This window comes from Sinocyclocheilus grahami, unplaced genomic scaffold (genome assembly GCF_001515645.1).
Source record: "Sinocyclocheilus grahami isolate Dianchi unplaced genomic scaffold, SAMN03320097.WGS_v1.1 scaffold441.1, whole genome shotgun sequence".
Taxonomy (NCBI): Eukaryota; Metazoa; Chordata; class Actinopteri; order Cypriniformes; family Cyprinidae; genus Sinocyclocheilus; species Sinocyclocheilus grahami.
Genome location: NW_015505620.1, coordinates 170,897 through 185,522, shown reverse-complemented (window position 1 = coordinate 185,522; position 14,626 = coordinate 170,897). Strand labels below are relative to the sequence as shown.

At 37.3% G+C, this 14,626-nt stretch overlaps 1 protein-coding gene across 1 annotated transcript in view; it reads right to left on the bottom strand.

Moving 5' to 3' along the window:
* Positions 1–10,131, bottom strand: part of LOC107552118 (Ig heavy chain Mem5-like) — a 15,620-nt gene extending 5,489 nt beyond the window's left edge. The window contains exon 1 of the mRNA XM_016233943.1: positions 9,924–10,131. Within this exon, the coding sequence (XP_016089429.1) occupies positions 9,924–9,935 (12 nt within the window). The 5' untranslated portion in view covers positions 9,936–10,131. The remainder of the gene's footprint in view (positions 1–9,923) is intronic.
* Positions 10,132–14,626: the final 4,495 nt, after the last annotated feature.

Sequence of the window (14,626 nt, the reverse complement as noted above, 5' to 3'; positions counted from 1 at the left end):
ACAACTGTCAGATCAGCAGTCTTCCCCATGATTGTGTAGCCTAGTGAACCAAACTGAGAGACCATTTTGAAGGCTCAGGAAACCTTTGCAGGTGTTTTGAGTTGATTAGCTGATAGGCATGTCACCATATTCTAATTTGTTGAGATAGTGAATTGGTGGGTTTTTGTTAAATGTGAGCCAAAATCAGCACAATTAAAAGAGCCAAAGACTTAAACTACTTCAGTCTGTGTGCAGTGAATTTATTTAATACACAAGTTTCACAATTTGAGTTGAATTACTGAAATAAATGAACTTTTCCATGACATTCTAATTTATTGAGATGCACCTGTATATGTCCTTTTCATGATTCAAGATTCACAATTATTCATCCATCCAACTGCTTATCCTATGCAGAGTTGCCGGGATACTGGAGCCTCATTCACAAATATAAAATTAATAAATCATACATTACATTGCAACACATCTTAACTTCAACACAGGGGCTTAGTCAAGATTAGCAGGAGGTCCAGTGTCATACCTGTGTGTGGACCATGCACAATCAGTCTGACCCAACTCCCCAGACACCCAGTCTGGCAGCACAGCAGATCTCTGCTACTATCGTGGGACCTAACGCAGCAGAGTGCGGCGCGGGACAACACTTGATGGGTGAGTGCGGGTGCGGGCGGGTAGAGACTCGGGTATGCAGGATGCGGGAGAATAAGGGTGTATCACACTAGGCAATCTTAACCGTGCCCGAGCGCGTCTGACCCCCAAAGCCCATTTCATTTGACTAATGTGATCGGCTCGGTTGGAAGAGGTGGGCCAGAGCGCGGTTCAGGCTCGGGCGCGGCACGCATGTAGTGTCGGAGCGTGGAACTTCTGATACCTGCAGCATGATTGCGTGAACATTTCTGAGCGGCAAAAGTGATAGATCTGTAAAGCAATATATTGTGAGAGGGCCGTGTGTTACCGCGTACCGAACGACTCAAAATAATAAACCACAAAGTTAACAAAAACGATGAACTCCACTGTGCTGAGCAAGAGCGCTTCTCTGCTGTCTTCACGTGCTATCGGAAACTTCCAATTTCCCACTTATGACGAGTTCACACTGCACGATTTTAGCCCGATTTTTCACTCGCCGACAGGTTTTGCGAAATCGCTGACAAATGCCCGAAATCGGAGGCAAATCGGTGCTCGTTCACGAGAGTGACAATCACGCAGTGTGAATTATCGAAGACGCGATCTGAGGGAATCGACGACACGAGCTGTCGGCGATTCACAATCACGCTGCGTGACATGAGTTCTGACTGAAAACTACATCGGCGATGACCTACAGCCAATGAGAGACCAAGATTCAGGGCAGAGGGAAGTTCGGGGAGGAGTTATAGACTAGAATATCAGTATTTTAATTGATATATAAACAATTATATCATACAGAAACAAGCACAAACATTTGCTTGACCAGCCACAACATCAGCATAACAGTTACTGCAAAATTATTTACCTCCAACTCTCTTTGCAGAACACCCAATCCCTGTTCCCTGCATCTCCCTCCTACATAATCTGTTTTTCTTTTTCATATTCTCGCCATATATTTCCTTATCAGTTCTCGCGTGTGTTTTGTTGTGAAACGTAGTTTGCGGACCAGACAGAGCTGTCGACGATTCTTCCTATTGTGAAGTCATGCAGTGTGAAACCCCCTGTCGCCGATCCATCGTGCAGTGTGAACACAGCAGCAACTGAATGCTACCCCAGATAGTCACGCAGTGTGAAAACAACGGCGATCCGACGAGTTTGAAAATCATACAGTGTGAACTCGGCATTAGGGGCCGTTCACATGTCGCGTCTTTTGCGCGCTCAAGTTCGTTATTTCAAATGTAGCCACATAGAGCGCGACGCGCACGCGGTGCGACCCACTTGTTTTTTCCAGGCGCCTCCGCATGCACCGCATCTCAAACAGAAGGCTGTATCTTTCGGAGGTCGCATTTGTAGGCTGCATACATCATAAAGAAGATCTTATTTTAGAATATTAACAGTTATAAATTTGACCATTATTCTTAGTTAAGCATAAATTGCTGTAATATGCTTATGACTCACGAATATAATGCTCAGTTAACTGAAAGAAACCAGGCTTGATGACGTATGCAGCCTGCAACGGCCAAAAACATCTCAACTTTTCAGAATGCCGCAAGGTCATGTGACAAGAACCAACCAATCACCTTCACCCTTTCTATAACACCATTGAAAGCTTAGCTAAGATAGAGGAATAGCTGATAGCTGTACAGGGATAGCCATTTTTAAATAAATTTAGTGTAAATTTGGTAGCAGATACTGCAAGCGACTTTCAGTGCTGGAAATCCATTTATCCTTTGCTGAAACTTCTGCGTCGTCATGGAGAGTGCAAGGTTGCTTAGCAACGGCAGACGCAACGGGAGCACAAGCTACAGAGCGCTTTTGAAAGAAGGAGAAGGGGCCGTTCATGTCGCGTCTAAAAACGCGTGGAAAATGCTAGCCGCGCCGCTTTCTCCTTCTTTCCAAAGCGCTCTGCTACTAAATTTACACTAAATTTAGCTACTAAATTTATTTAAAAATGGCTATCTCTGTACAGCTATGATCAGCACACGCGTTTCCGTACTGAATGAATCGCGTTTTTGAATTTTGAATAATTTGAGTCAATGATTCAGTGGTGCATTCATAAAGACAGGCACTTGCTTCATTCTTGAATGAATCAGCCGTCTGATCGAATAGTTTGAAAGCATGCTTCAATGAGTCATTAATTAAGACAGTCACTTGCTGCCACCTAATGGAGGTTTACTTTCATAGTAACTTATATTTGTATGTTTTCCAACATTTCATATTTGTATATTTAAAAAAAAACTTTTAAAACGTAAGCTCACAACATTATTTATGCTGTTATAATTTTGCAGTGTAAATGCATTCATGCTACATTTCAGCTACATTGAACTGTCTGTATAAATGCATCTGAATGCCACTCCAGTCACTTCTGTTTCTTCTGCAGTGGAAAGATATCGGTTTCGTACTGATTTCATTTGATTGGTAACAGGCCTATATTGTCTTATTATATTAAGTGACATTATTAATAAAATGTAAGAATTTGATATGAAAGATGATGCATGCATTTAATACGGTTAGGGGAAAATGCCCTTTAAATAGGCCAAAAATGACCTGGAATTCAATTTAAATAAATATTAGTATGCAGTATTAAGTCTTATAAAACGTAATTTCCCAACAACAAAATTGTGGCCAGTGAAAATGCCCTGTATATGCTGGACATAGAATCTAAACACACACACGATTTTTATGTATACCATTTGTGTAAATATGTATATGTAGGACTGGGAGTGTCATTTATAAATGAAATGGAATGAATATATTAATTAAAAAAAATTTAACAAATCACTTATGTGTAGGCTACATATAAACAGACATTTAAAAATGTGTTTCAAAATCAAATGTAACACTAAAAATAATCATTTTTCACATTGACAAATTATATAGATACACATGCAAGACTGGGCAATTTCAGGAGAACACAACGCAGCATTGTTAATATTTAAGTTTGGAGTTGAAATGGTTTATATTCCAGCTATGCTTCAATTAGTAAATCATGAAATTACCCAAATTAACAAGTTAGTTACGTAACTGGCCCACCCTGTGTTAGCTGGACATCTTCTGACCTTTGACCACCTATTTCACATTTTGTTTTATTTATTGAGTTTCCTCCTCAATGTTTATTTATATATATATATATATATATATATATATATATATATATATATACTTTTTTTATAAGCCCATCTCTGTTATAAATGTGTTGCTATGACAGCAACTCAATATGAGCTTTAAAGAATGAACAAACCAGGGTCGAGTCGAAACTCCAACCAATAAATTCCAAAATTTCAGTACGTTAGTGGACTGATGGTTTATGACTTGATTTGATTGAAACTACAGTTAACTTGTTCTCTGCTTATTAAAACATCCAGGATAAGGTTTTTCTGCATTTATTTCTGGTAATTTCACGTACATTCAGCACACTGTACACTACAATACCTTATTTCATTACAAGTATTTTTACTGTATTTTTTACAGGTTATTCTTTAAAGACCATATTGTAATCTTTCCCCTCATAGAGAATAGTCGCTTAGTGATTTCTGGGGAAGAAAATCTTTTTAGCTCTCCATGCGTCAGCTTTCAATAAATAAAACTAACAAGACTGAAAAGACTGGTGAGATAAACGACTTATTGCTAATATAACTTGGCACTATTATTATTCACAACCATAAAAGAAAAGCATCTAGAAAAGTTGAGGCATTTTACAGCAATAAAACACACTGATCTAAAGTTGTTACGAACTTACCTTAGTTCCTGCTGTCCCTTTACATAGAATGACAGCTGATTCATCACTACAGTGATGTAGTAAGCCAGACAAACGGTCTGTGAAAGGAAATTTGCACAACTCCTCTGTGAATATGGCAAAGAACTGACTGAAGTTGAATGCGTTCTGTCAAAGATAGACGTTTTACATCTCATGTGCTCAGTCACACTGTCTTGTTCCATATAATATGTATATAAATATAATACACGTTTATGTCAAATTAAATTTATATAAAATAGTGCTAGTAATAAAACTAAATATTAGTTTGTTTACATAATATATGCGTGTGTACTGAGTATATTTATTATGAATATATAAATACACACACATATGCATGTATACAGGTGCATCTCAATAAATTAGAATGTCGTGGAAAAGTTCATTTATTTCAGTAATTCAACTCAAATTGTGAAACTCGTGTATTAAATAAATTCAGTGCACACAGACTGAAGTAGTTTAAGTCTTTGGTTCTTTTAATTGTGATGATTTTGGCTCACATTTAACAAAAACCCACCAATTCAGTATCTCAACAAATTAGAATACTTCATAAGACCAATAAAAAAAAAACAGTTTTAGTGAATTGTTGGCCTTCTGGAAAGTATGTTAATTTACTGTACATGTACTCAATACTTGGTAGGGGCTCCTTTTGCTTTAATTACTGCCTCAATTCGGCGTGGCATGGAGGTGATCAGTTTGTGGCACTGCTGAGGTGGTATGGAAGCTCAGGTTTCTTTGACAGTGGCCTTCAGTTCATCTGCATTTTTTTGGTCTCTTGTTTCTCATCTTCCTCTTGACAATACCCCATAGATTCTCTATGGGGTTCAGGTCTGGTGAGTTTGCTGGCCAGTCAAGCACACCAACACCATGGCCATTTAACCAACTTTTGGTGCTTTTGGCAGTGCGGGCAGGTGTCAAATCCTGCTGAGAAATGAAATCAGCATCTTCAAAAAGCTGATCAGCAGAAGGAAGCATGAAGTGCTCCAAAATGTCTTGGTAAACGGGTGCAGTGACGTTGGTTTTCAAAAAACACAATGGACCAACACCAGCAGATGACATTGCACCCCAAATCATCACAGACTGTGGAAACTTAACACTGGACTTCAAGCAACTTGGGCTATGAGCTTCTCCACCCTTCCTCCAGACTCTAGGACCTTGGTTTCCAAATGAAATACAAAACTTGCTCTCATCTGAAAAGAGGACTTTGGACCACTGGGCAACAGTCCAGTTCTTCTTCTCCTTAGCCCAGGTAAGACGCCTCTGATGTTGTCTGTGGTTCAGGAGTGGCTTAACAAGAGGAATACGACAACTGTAGCCAAATTCCTTGACACGTCTGTGTGTGGTGGCTCTTGATGCCTTGACCCCAGCCTTCCTTGTGAAGTTCACACAAATAGTGAATTGGTGGGTTTTTGTTAAATGTGAGCCAAAATCATCACAATTAAAAGAACCAAAGACTTAAACTACTTCAGTCTGTGTGCATTGAATTTATTTAATACACGAGTTTCACAATTTGAGTTGAATTCCACACCCACTTCTAATTTATTGAGATGCACCTGTATATTTAAGAAAATGTTTTTTTAAAATATAAAATATTTATATTTAACATAAATTATATATGAATATAAATAAATAAATAAATATATATATATACAGTATATACATACATGTAAATATTTAAAAAATATATACATGTATGTTTGTGTATTTATAAATATACACAGTACACACACATATTTTATAACAACATTTTTTTATTTTGGATGCGATTAATCGCGATGAATCGTTTGACAGCACTAATATGAAATCAAAAATTAATAAATTGTAATTTTCAACTCCCTGGAAATTATTGAGTTATACTTTAAAATATAATAATAATAAGAAAAAAAAAAACATTTTGATTACACACTGAACAGTGTGCATCATTTTTGTTAAATGTTCTTTTATCACGTTGGAGCCGTTCATGCCAGACTGGGGAGAGAGGTGTTGTAATAATGTAAAATATGTGAAAAATAATGTATTTTTCGAACAGCCTAGTATGAGAGCCTGTTCTAATACACCCCCAAAACAAAATCAAGACTTTGTAATAGAGCATAATAGAACCCCTTTAAACAGTAAATTACTCAAATGCAAGCCTTCATTTCACCCAAACTGCACTAAATAAGTCACCATGTGATCCGGACGTTTGTCTAAAAACAACAGGTCAGATACAGCCCGGAATTTTCACCACATATGTAGAACAACAAAAACTCAGATGGCAATCAAATCGCGGATTACTGTCTGTTAATGCTGAAATGACATCCCGTCAGAAATAATCACCGTCTGAATAAATAACTCTGGGCAATGCTTTTTCTGATGAGTCTTCAGAGAACCTGGCTGGTTGAAGCGCTTCCCACAGGAATGGCAGTGGAACGGCTTCTCTCCAGTATGAACTCGCTCATGTGCTTTCAGAGATCCTGACTGATTGAAACTCTTTCCACACCGTAAGCACTTGTAGGGCTTTTCTCCGGTGTGGATCCTTTGGTGCCGTTCCAGGTCGTAGGTTTTGGAAAAGGCTTTCCCGCACTCAAAGCACACGTGAGATCTCACCGCAGCGCCTCTCAGCTGCTCTTCTCTGCTGCTCTCATTCGCGTGGATTCTCAGGTGTGTTTTTAGCACTGATGCTGAAGGCAAGTTTGTTCCACACTGAAGACAGTTCAACGATCGGACTCCAGAGTGAGGACACAGATGGGTTTTCAGACCCACTGCCTGTGTGAAACGCTTCCCACACTCGTGGCACGTGAAGGGCTTTTCTCCCGTGTGAATCCGTGTGTGTCTCTTAAGGCTTCCCGTCTCCGAGAAACTCTTTCCACACTGAAGACAGGTGAAGGGCTTCTCTCCGCTGTGGATTCTCTGGTGTCTCTTAAGGCTTCCTTTCTGCGTGAAACCCTTTCCACACTGGAAACACGAGAAAGGACTCTCTCCATTGTGAATTCTGATGTGAATCAACAGGTTTCCTTTACGTGTGAAGGTCTTCACACAGCAAGGGCAGGTGAAGGTCCTCGGAGTCCGTTTGCGTGACTTTTTCTTTTTAGTCTGTGAGTCACTGAAAGACCTTTCTGCAGTTATGAAATAATGAGGCGTCTGATACTGGTGTCTCTCCTCTACTTCATTCAGTTCTTCACTTTCTTCTTTCACTTCGATCAGGACTAAAACGAGAATATCAAACTGTGAAAAATATTTTCAAGAAAGACATTTACATTTAATAATTTAGAAGATGCTTTTATCCAAAGTGACTTACAAATGAGCGATCAAACTAACAGAAGAGCAACAATATATGAGTGTTGTGACAAGTCCAGGTTAATCTACACTGTAAAAAATGATTGTGATTTTAACAGTAAAAGACTGTAAAAATGTTACAGTAAAAACCTGTTAACTGGTTAACAGTAAGTTTCCACACTATATTCGGTGAATAAGTCGAATTACATTTAATGTGATTTTACAGTAAAGTACTGTTAAAAATACGGTTTTTGGAAGTGAAAAAGAAAAAGTCATTGTATCAAAACCGTAAATTGACACTCCCAGAATTCCCTGCATGACACTTCATATTTGAAATTTTTCTTATCAGTTGTGTACACTAGAGTTTAATCTTACATCTAATGTTGTTAAATGAATGTGTATTGCATTATTTCAGTATCACGTGTGTCACCATGATGGGGTTTAGTGTTTGTGTGAATGACACTGTGTGCACCTTCTATATATAAGTATTGTCCTCCTCAGCTCGTAGAAAAGCTGTTTGTGATGAGTTTAGGTTCAATGTGTGACTTTATCATCACCACCAGTTTTTGGTGGTTATCAGTGCATTACAATGGTTCAAAACAGATGTTAGTACTTCAATATGTTGGTTTATTAACATTACATCAGTTAATGAAATGTGGTATTTTATTGTGAATTTAAGTTAAGTCTGTAAAACCTAAAATGTTGCAACCATATTTTTTACGATGAAGTTCTGGCAACCACAGCTGCCGGTATTTTACCGTAAATGTCAAAGATTTTTTTTTTTACAGTGTAACGCTACGTAACACTGCTTTTAAAAGAAATTATTAATAAAAATAATAAAAAAGGAGATAGAAAAGAAACAGAATAGACAGGATCAGGTTATTCTTTATAATAATTAAAAATTAAACAAGTAAATAGAAAAAGAATAGAGAACGCTAACGTTAACGGATGAAGTTTTGTTTGTTTTATTGTTTTTTAATAAATAAAAAGAAAGCAAGTAGATAGAAAAGAAACAGAATAGAGAGTTCTAGTTCTAGAAAGACAAATATGAAAAACATGTTGATTTAATGGCAGAAAGCTACAGGGGCCGAGTATCTACTGCCACCTAATCTTTCATGTGGTAAAGTTTGAGAAAATTAGTCTTGCTTATATTATTTACAATAAATCTGGTAGATGTTTAAGGCTTGTTCAAAGTTATAATCAATTAGATGCACTTCAAAGTCATTGTCTTTACATAATCTATTAAAATGACAAATTTCAATTGAGATGCTTTACAAAACGATTTATTATCATCAAAGAAAATGTAATGTACAAGTATTTGAAAAATAATGTGTTTTTTGAACATTAAAGCATGTCAACATATTCTGTTACACCAAAAACACAAAATAATGATCTTTAAAAAAGCATCATATGACCCCTTTAACACACATACTGGTGACAATATAACAGAACGATTTGCAGTGCAGTTCATCTTCATGTCTGCTGGTAACAGAAGTCTGAACAACCCTATTCACACAAATAGAAGTCATATCTAGAAATGTTTATGAGTAATAAGCAAGTTATAAACTAGTAAAATAACAACCTTAAATGTGAAACAGAGAAGAACTACGTTGTTGAGAGTGGTGAGGGGTAATAAACAAAGAAAAGCTATTGTGCTCTTCTTGCCTTGAACTAAGACAATATGCGAAGGCCCCGGTATCTAAGCTTATACTGTAGCCTATGTCTTTCAGGTGCTTCTGTTGTAATAAAACAAGTAAAATCAATAAATATGACGTCAGTTTAATATTGTACATATTTACTTTTACTGTTTTTTTTAGCATTTGAATTAAGAATATGTAAATACTAAGCTAGATGTAAATAAATTTAAGCCTTGAGGCCCCCATGAAAGTTTGCTGAAGTCCCCTGGTTAAGAACCACTGGTTTAACTGCATTCGTACAGGTAGAATGTAGGCTCAGGTGACATATGGATATGAACTGTATTTCACATATAATCATATAACTGAAAACAATCCCAGTTTTACCAGCGTCGGTTTAAATCATAGACTGTATAAAAACAGGTTTAAATGCACTGCATGATGACTACTGTACGGATCATGTATGCGTAAATGATTACAATTTTGAAAAATAACCACCTAATTATTAAAACAGTCACATGATCAAATAGAAGTGAGGAATTCCTGTAATGTCAGATGACAAAACACATCATGCAAAAATCAGAGCCTAAACATAATGTGGCCAGATCATTAGACATATGTCGGGTTTGCTCTGAGCAGCCAAAAATCAAATGGGCACAAACCTCTTTGTTCATCAGTATCTACATGCTTCGTTGTGCATTCATCTGGGCAACTCGTTTCTTCACTCTCCTCTTTAATAAACATCTTGATTTCAGTTGTCTTCGGCTGGAGTTGCTCATTTATTGGGGTGAATGTCAGCTCGCAGTCTTTACAGTACGCACTACAAATGCGCCATTTACAGCACGCGCATTGCTGAACTCCACTGTCGGATGTGGAATAATATGACATGACTCTTCTTTTTTTTCTGGTGGTGTTTTATGGCTGTTGGAAAACCAACTTATGGTCATTTTTCGCCATCTACTGGCTGAAGTGTGCATCGCCAAGATGGTTCAAATAATAATAATACAATAAAAATCAAGTATAAATAACAAATCCTGTTGCTTTTGCATAATTTAACAGCTCATAAAATGCTATATTATATAGTAGATTTTTTATTTTAGTGTTTTATTTCCTTTGTCATAGCAACATGAATAGTCTTAATTAATCCTAGCTAATGCATGAAAATTGGTTGAAACTGCATCAGCGGCATGACTAGACTGAGCTCATGATCCATTTTACACATCAGAGATACCGTCTTGTGATCCATGTTATCCCAGTTCATTTATGCACTGAACATGATCCTAGCAAACAACTTGCTGGTACCTTTGAAACATCCATATCACTCACTGCTCTTAGCTGAATAAGTAATTGAGTGCACTCTAAAAAATGCTGGGTTAAATACAACCCAGTGCTGGGTAAAATATGGACAAACCCAGCAATTGGGTTGTTTTGACCCAGCGGTTGGGTTACTACCCAGAAGGTTGGGTTAAGCATTTAAGCATTTAACCCAACCGCTGGGTCAAAACAACCCAATTGCTGGGTTTGTCCCTATTTTACCCAGCACTGGGTTGTATTTAACCCAGCATTTTTTAGAGTGTAGCATTAACCTGTTAGGGCGTCAGAATCTGAACATTAAGACATATATGTTTATTCATTTGCACTTGTTAAAATGTTAAATGTTAATGTAAACCGTTTATGCAAAATCACAGTTTACTTGATATTTTCCTTGATATTATCTTTTTTGTTCTTTTGTCATTATTGGTGTGAGAAAAATGGACAAATTAACATGGTTGCATGTCAAGTCAGTTTGATAAACAACATGGTAAGTGGCTTATTTTTTTTACTGTAGAAATTAAATGTGAGTATGTTGTTATTCCAGAAGATTATATGAATGCAACATAACTACGTTATTTTGTTATGTTATTTCTTTTTATTATTTCTTCTTTTTTTATTATTTAGTACTGCCCTTCAGGAGCTGCATATGATATTAATATATTTCAAGACAAAATGACAATTTACAAAACGTTGTTTTGCAAAGTTTACACCCCCTGACACTTAACATAGTATGTTAACTTAGCATTTACATAGTACACAGTCACTGCCATGTTTAAAATCCTTCAAACAATTTGATTATTATATTTTGTTAAAGGGTTCACCCAACAATGAAAATTCTGTCATTAATTAATCACCCTCATGTCGTTCAAAAAAAAAAAAACCCCGTAAGACCTTCGTTCATCTTCGGAACACAAATTAAAATCCAAGCGCTTTCTGAGTCTCCATAGACAGCAATGCAACTGACACGTTCAAGGCCCAGAAAGGTTGTAAGAGCATCGTTAAAATAGTCAATGTGACATCTGTGGTGCAACCTTAATTTTATGAAGCTACGAGTGTACTTTCTGTGTGCAAAGAAAACTAAAATAACGACTTTATTCAACAATTTCTTCTCTTCTGTCTCAGTCGACACGCATTCACGAGAGTACCATGACGCATGTGTGTGTGCATTCCTCTACTTGTAAACAAGGCGCAGCATTTTATTCCAGCCCAAAAAAAGAAGAAGAAAGAACACCATGGTGTATCAACCTTTCCTTCAAAATGATGACAGACTCTGTACAAAAATTTCCCTTTAGTTGACAATGAGTCCAACCACAAAGGATGCCAAATCTTAAAAAAAAAATCCATCAAGATTAGGTAAAATCATGCTCTGAGTGACACCCTCATAGTCGGTCTGAGATGCAGACAGAGATGCGGCAGGAGAGAGAGCGAGAGAGAGAGAGAGAGAGAGAGAGAGAGCGGGGCGCGTCCGGGGCTCTTCCGCCGGCCTCACACTGCATGGGTTGGGCAGAAGAGAGCAGCCGCTCTGAGACACACCTTCACTGTTCCTGCGTCAGTGTCAGCTCGCTGGAGATGGATGAGGAGAGCTACGGTAGGACACGATCTCTGCTTCATGTCTACAGTGCTAAAAATGGCATTGCGCGTGCAAGGCTGTGATTTACAGCATGGAGGAAAATACTGTGCATGAAAATACTGTAGGCCTACATTTCTGGAATCGTTGATTTCACATGCATTGTTTCCATTGGAAACACGTTTGATATCTCTGAGGATTCGGATGTTTTAAATTGTTGGCATGCCTCAAACAGGTCCTTTAGACTTACCGCGGATTCTGAATTATTTAAGAGCTTCAAGCTCGCGTACTTTATTTTATAATATTAAACATAATAGATGTAGGGCAGGGTAGAGCGAGGTAGCTTTACTTAGGCGAAAATTTGTTATTTAATTGTTATTTAAATACGTGTTAAGTATATTTTAGCCTAATATATATTTAAAGTACACATTTATATGAGGTTGCAATTTAGTACATTTAATATATATTAACGTAATATGAAATCATACTTCATGTGTAGTTAATCTGTAGTTAAAATTATAAACAAGTACTTTACATGTGCTTTAGTATGTTAGTCAACACATCAAACAAACATGCAGGCCTACTTCTTTAAATTACAACAAAAGATTATTAAAACATAATGATTTAAAGTATACTTTAAAGTAAAGCTTTTAATTTGACATTATTGCAAACTGAATGTTTTTAAAAGTGGGGTAAGCGATTTTTCAAAAACACTTTAGAAAACCGATTCGGGCCGAATAGCAAAACTTGTAGTCAATCTTTCTAGCGCTGTAGAGAACTCAAGGAGCGGAAGGCCTGCGATCGGACGCCGAGGTTGCTTTGTTTCTTCTCGATAGGTGAGTAACACCGTGTATGCGCCGCAACAGCTAAAGTCTGTCTAGGACACTGGACGCGACAAAGCGACCGTTGAAAATCATTTGAAATTTGTGTCAATACGTAATAAATGGAATGCAGCAGCAGTTTTGCTTTGTTTCACAGAACTAATCCGTTGCCTGGGTTGCATACGTATGTGTGGGGTGGAGCTATCAAAATAGGGGCGAGACACTTTTGGGGTAGGGGCGTGTTTGATTTGGTGATTTCAAATGTCAACATTGGCTACCAGAAATCACTTACCCCACCTTTAAGTGTGTTAAGAAACATATAGTCGTGAAAATGTTCTCTCTTAAGCGGAGTGTACACTTACTGTAAGTGGCCTTTTATTTCAATAATATTATCTGTATGTACAGTTCTTTTAAAAAAATGTGGGAAAAATAAAGGGAAAATACTTTTAAGATTTGAAGTGCACTACATTCAGTACAGTTAAGCACACTTTTTCTTTTCACAAGGGACCTTTCAGTTAAAAGCTACAGTACCTTCATTAAATAGTTGGCCATTGTCAGAATATGTCACCGTGGTTTTACTGTGTTCTCTTTAAACACCAGCTATTACAACATATGATGATATTGGAATTTTAGTTTTGATAGAAATTAATTTTTTTTATAGAGCCATAATTATCAAACCACTGCCAGAGAAACCATACATTTGTGTAATGGGACTTTTGGCTCAAAACTTTACTAAGTCCTTATAGCTACAGTCCCACCTGCAAAAGAGTCAACAATTAGGGCTGCACGATTAATCGAATGCGATTGTCATGCGCATTTTGATAGTAATGCCGGTTCTGTAATCAGCAGGAAATCATTATCACGTGCTTTCAGATGGAGCAGAATTTACTACACCTAGAACACATAGTTCACTGACAAGTTACGCAAATAAAATCGCAGACGATTTTATTGCACGATTCTGAAATCGAAGAAATCGTTCGCGGTAATGACAGCTGTTTGCGTAGCTTCTCAGTGAACTACGGCTGTGAAGTAAATCGTGCAGCCCTATAAACAATGTAACATTTCCACAAAGCTCACAGTAAACTCGCACACCAACTTTGTTGAGGAACACAGGATGCCTATACAATCATACAATTGACTCTGAGATGTAACTTCTGAATACAAATTAATGCAATTCAACGATAAAGACATTAACCCACTTTGTGTAATTGTGGAATGTTTTGATCATGATAAAACTGACCAGCTTCAAAATGCTCTGCTTCAGGATAGTGTGTGCTGTTTTATGATGTTCATTGCGATGGAAAGACTCTTCTCAATTATTCATTGTTCAGTTTGCTGAGAACAGAATGCGTCCCAAAATAGAAAAGATGGTGGCGAGTGTTACAGGATGCAATTTGCTGTAGCCTCTTCAAAGAAATCACATGGTTAATTGCAGTTAGTTTGATGGATAGTTCACTGGGAAAATCTTGATAGTATGATAAAACTCCAGTAAACCTACGCTGAAGGAGACTAGTAAGCAAAACCCAAGCAGTCATTAACTGAGAGTGTTGTCTATTAATATAAAGTTTTGTCCAGTACCTTCAGTAGTATCAGCTTTTGTATGACCTGAACTTGCTAGACCTAAATGTACTTCATATGTTGCTGAGTTATGAAGTTGACGCAT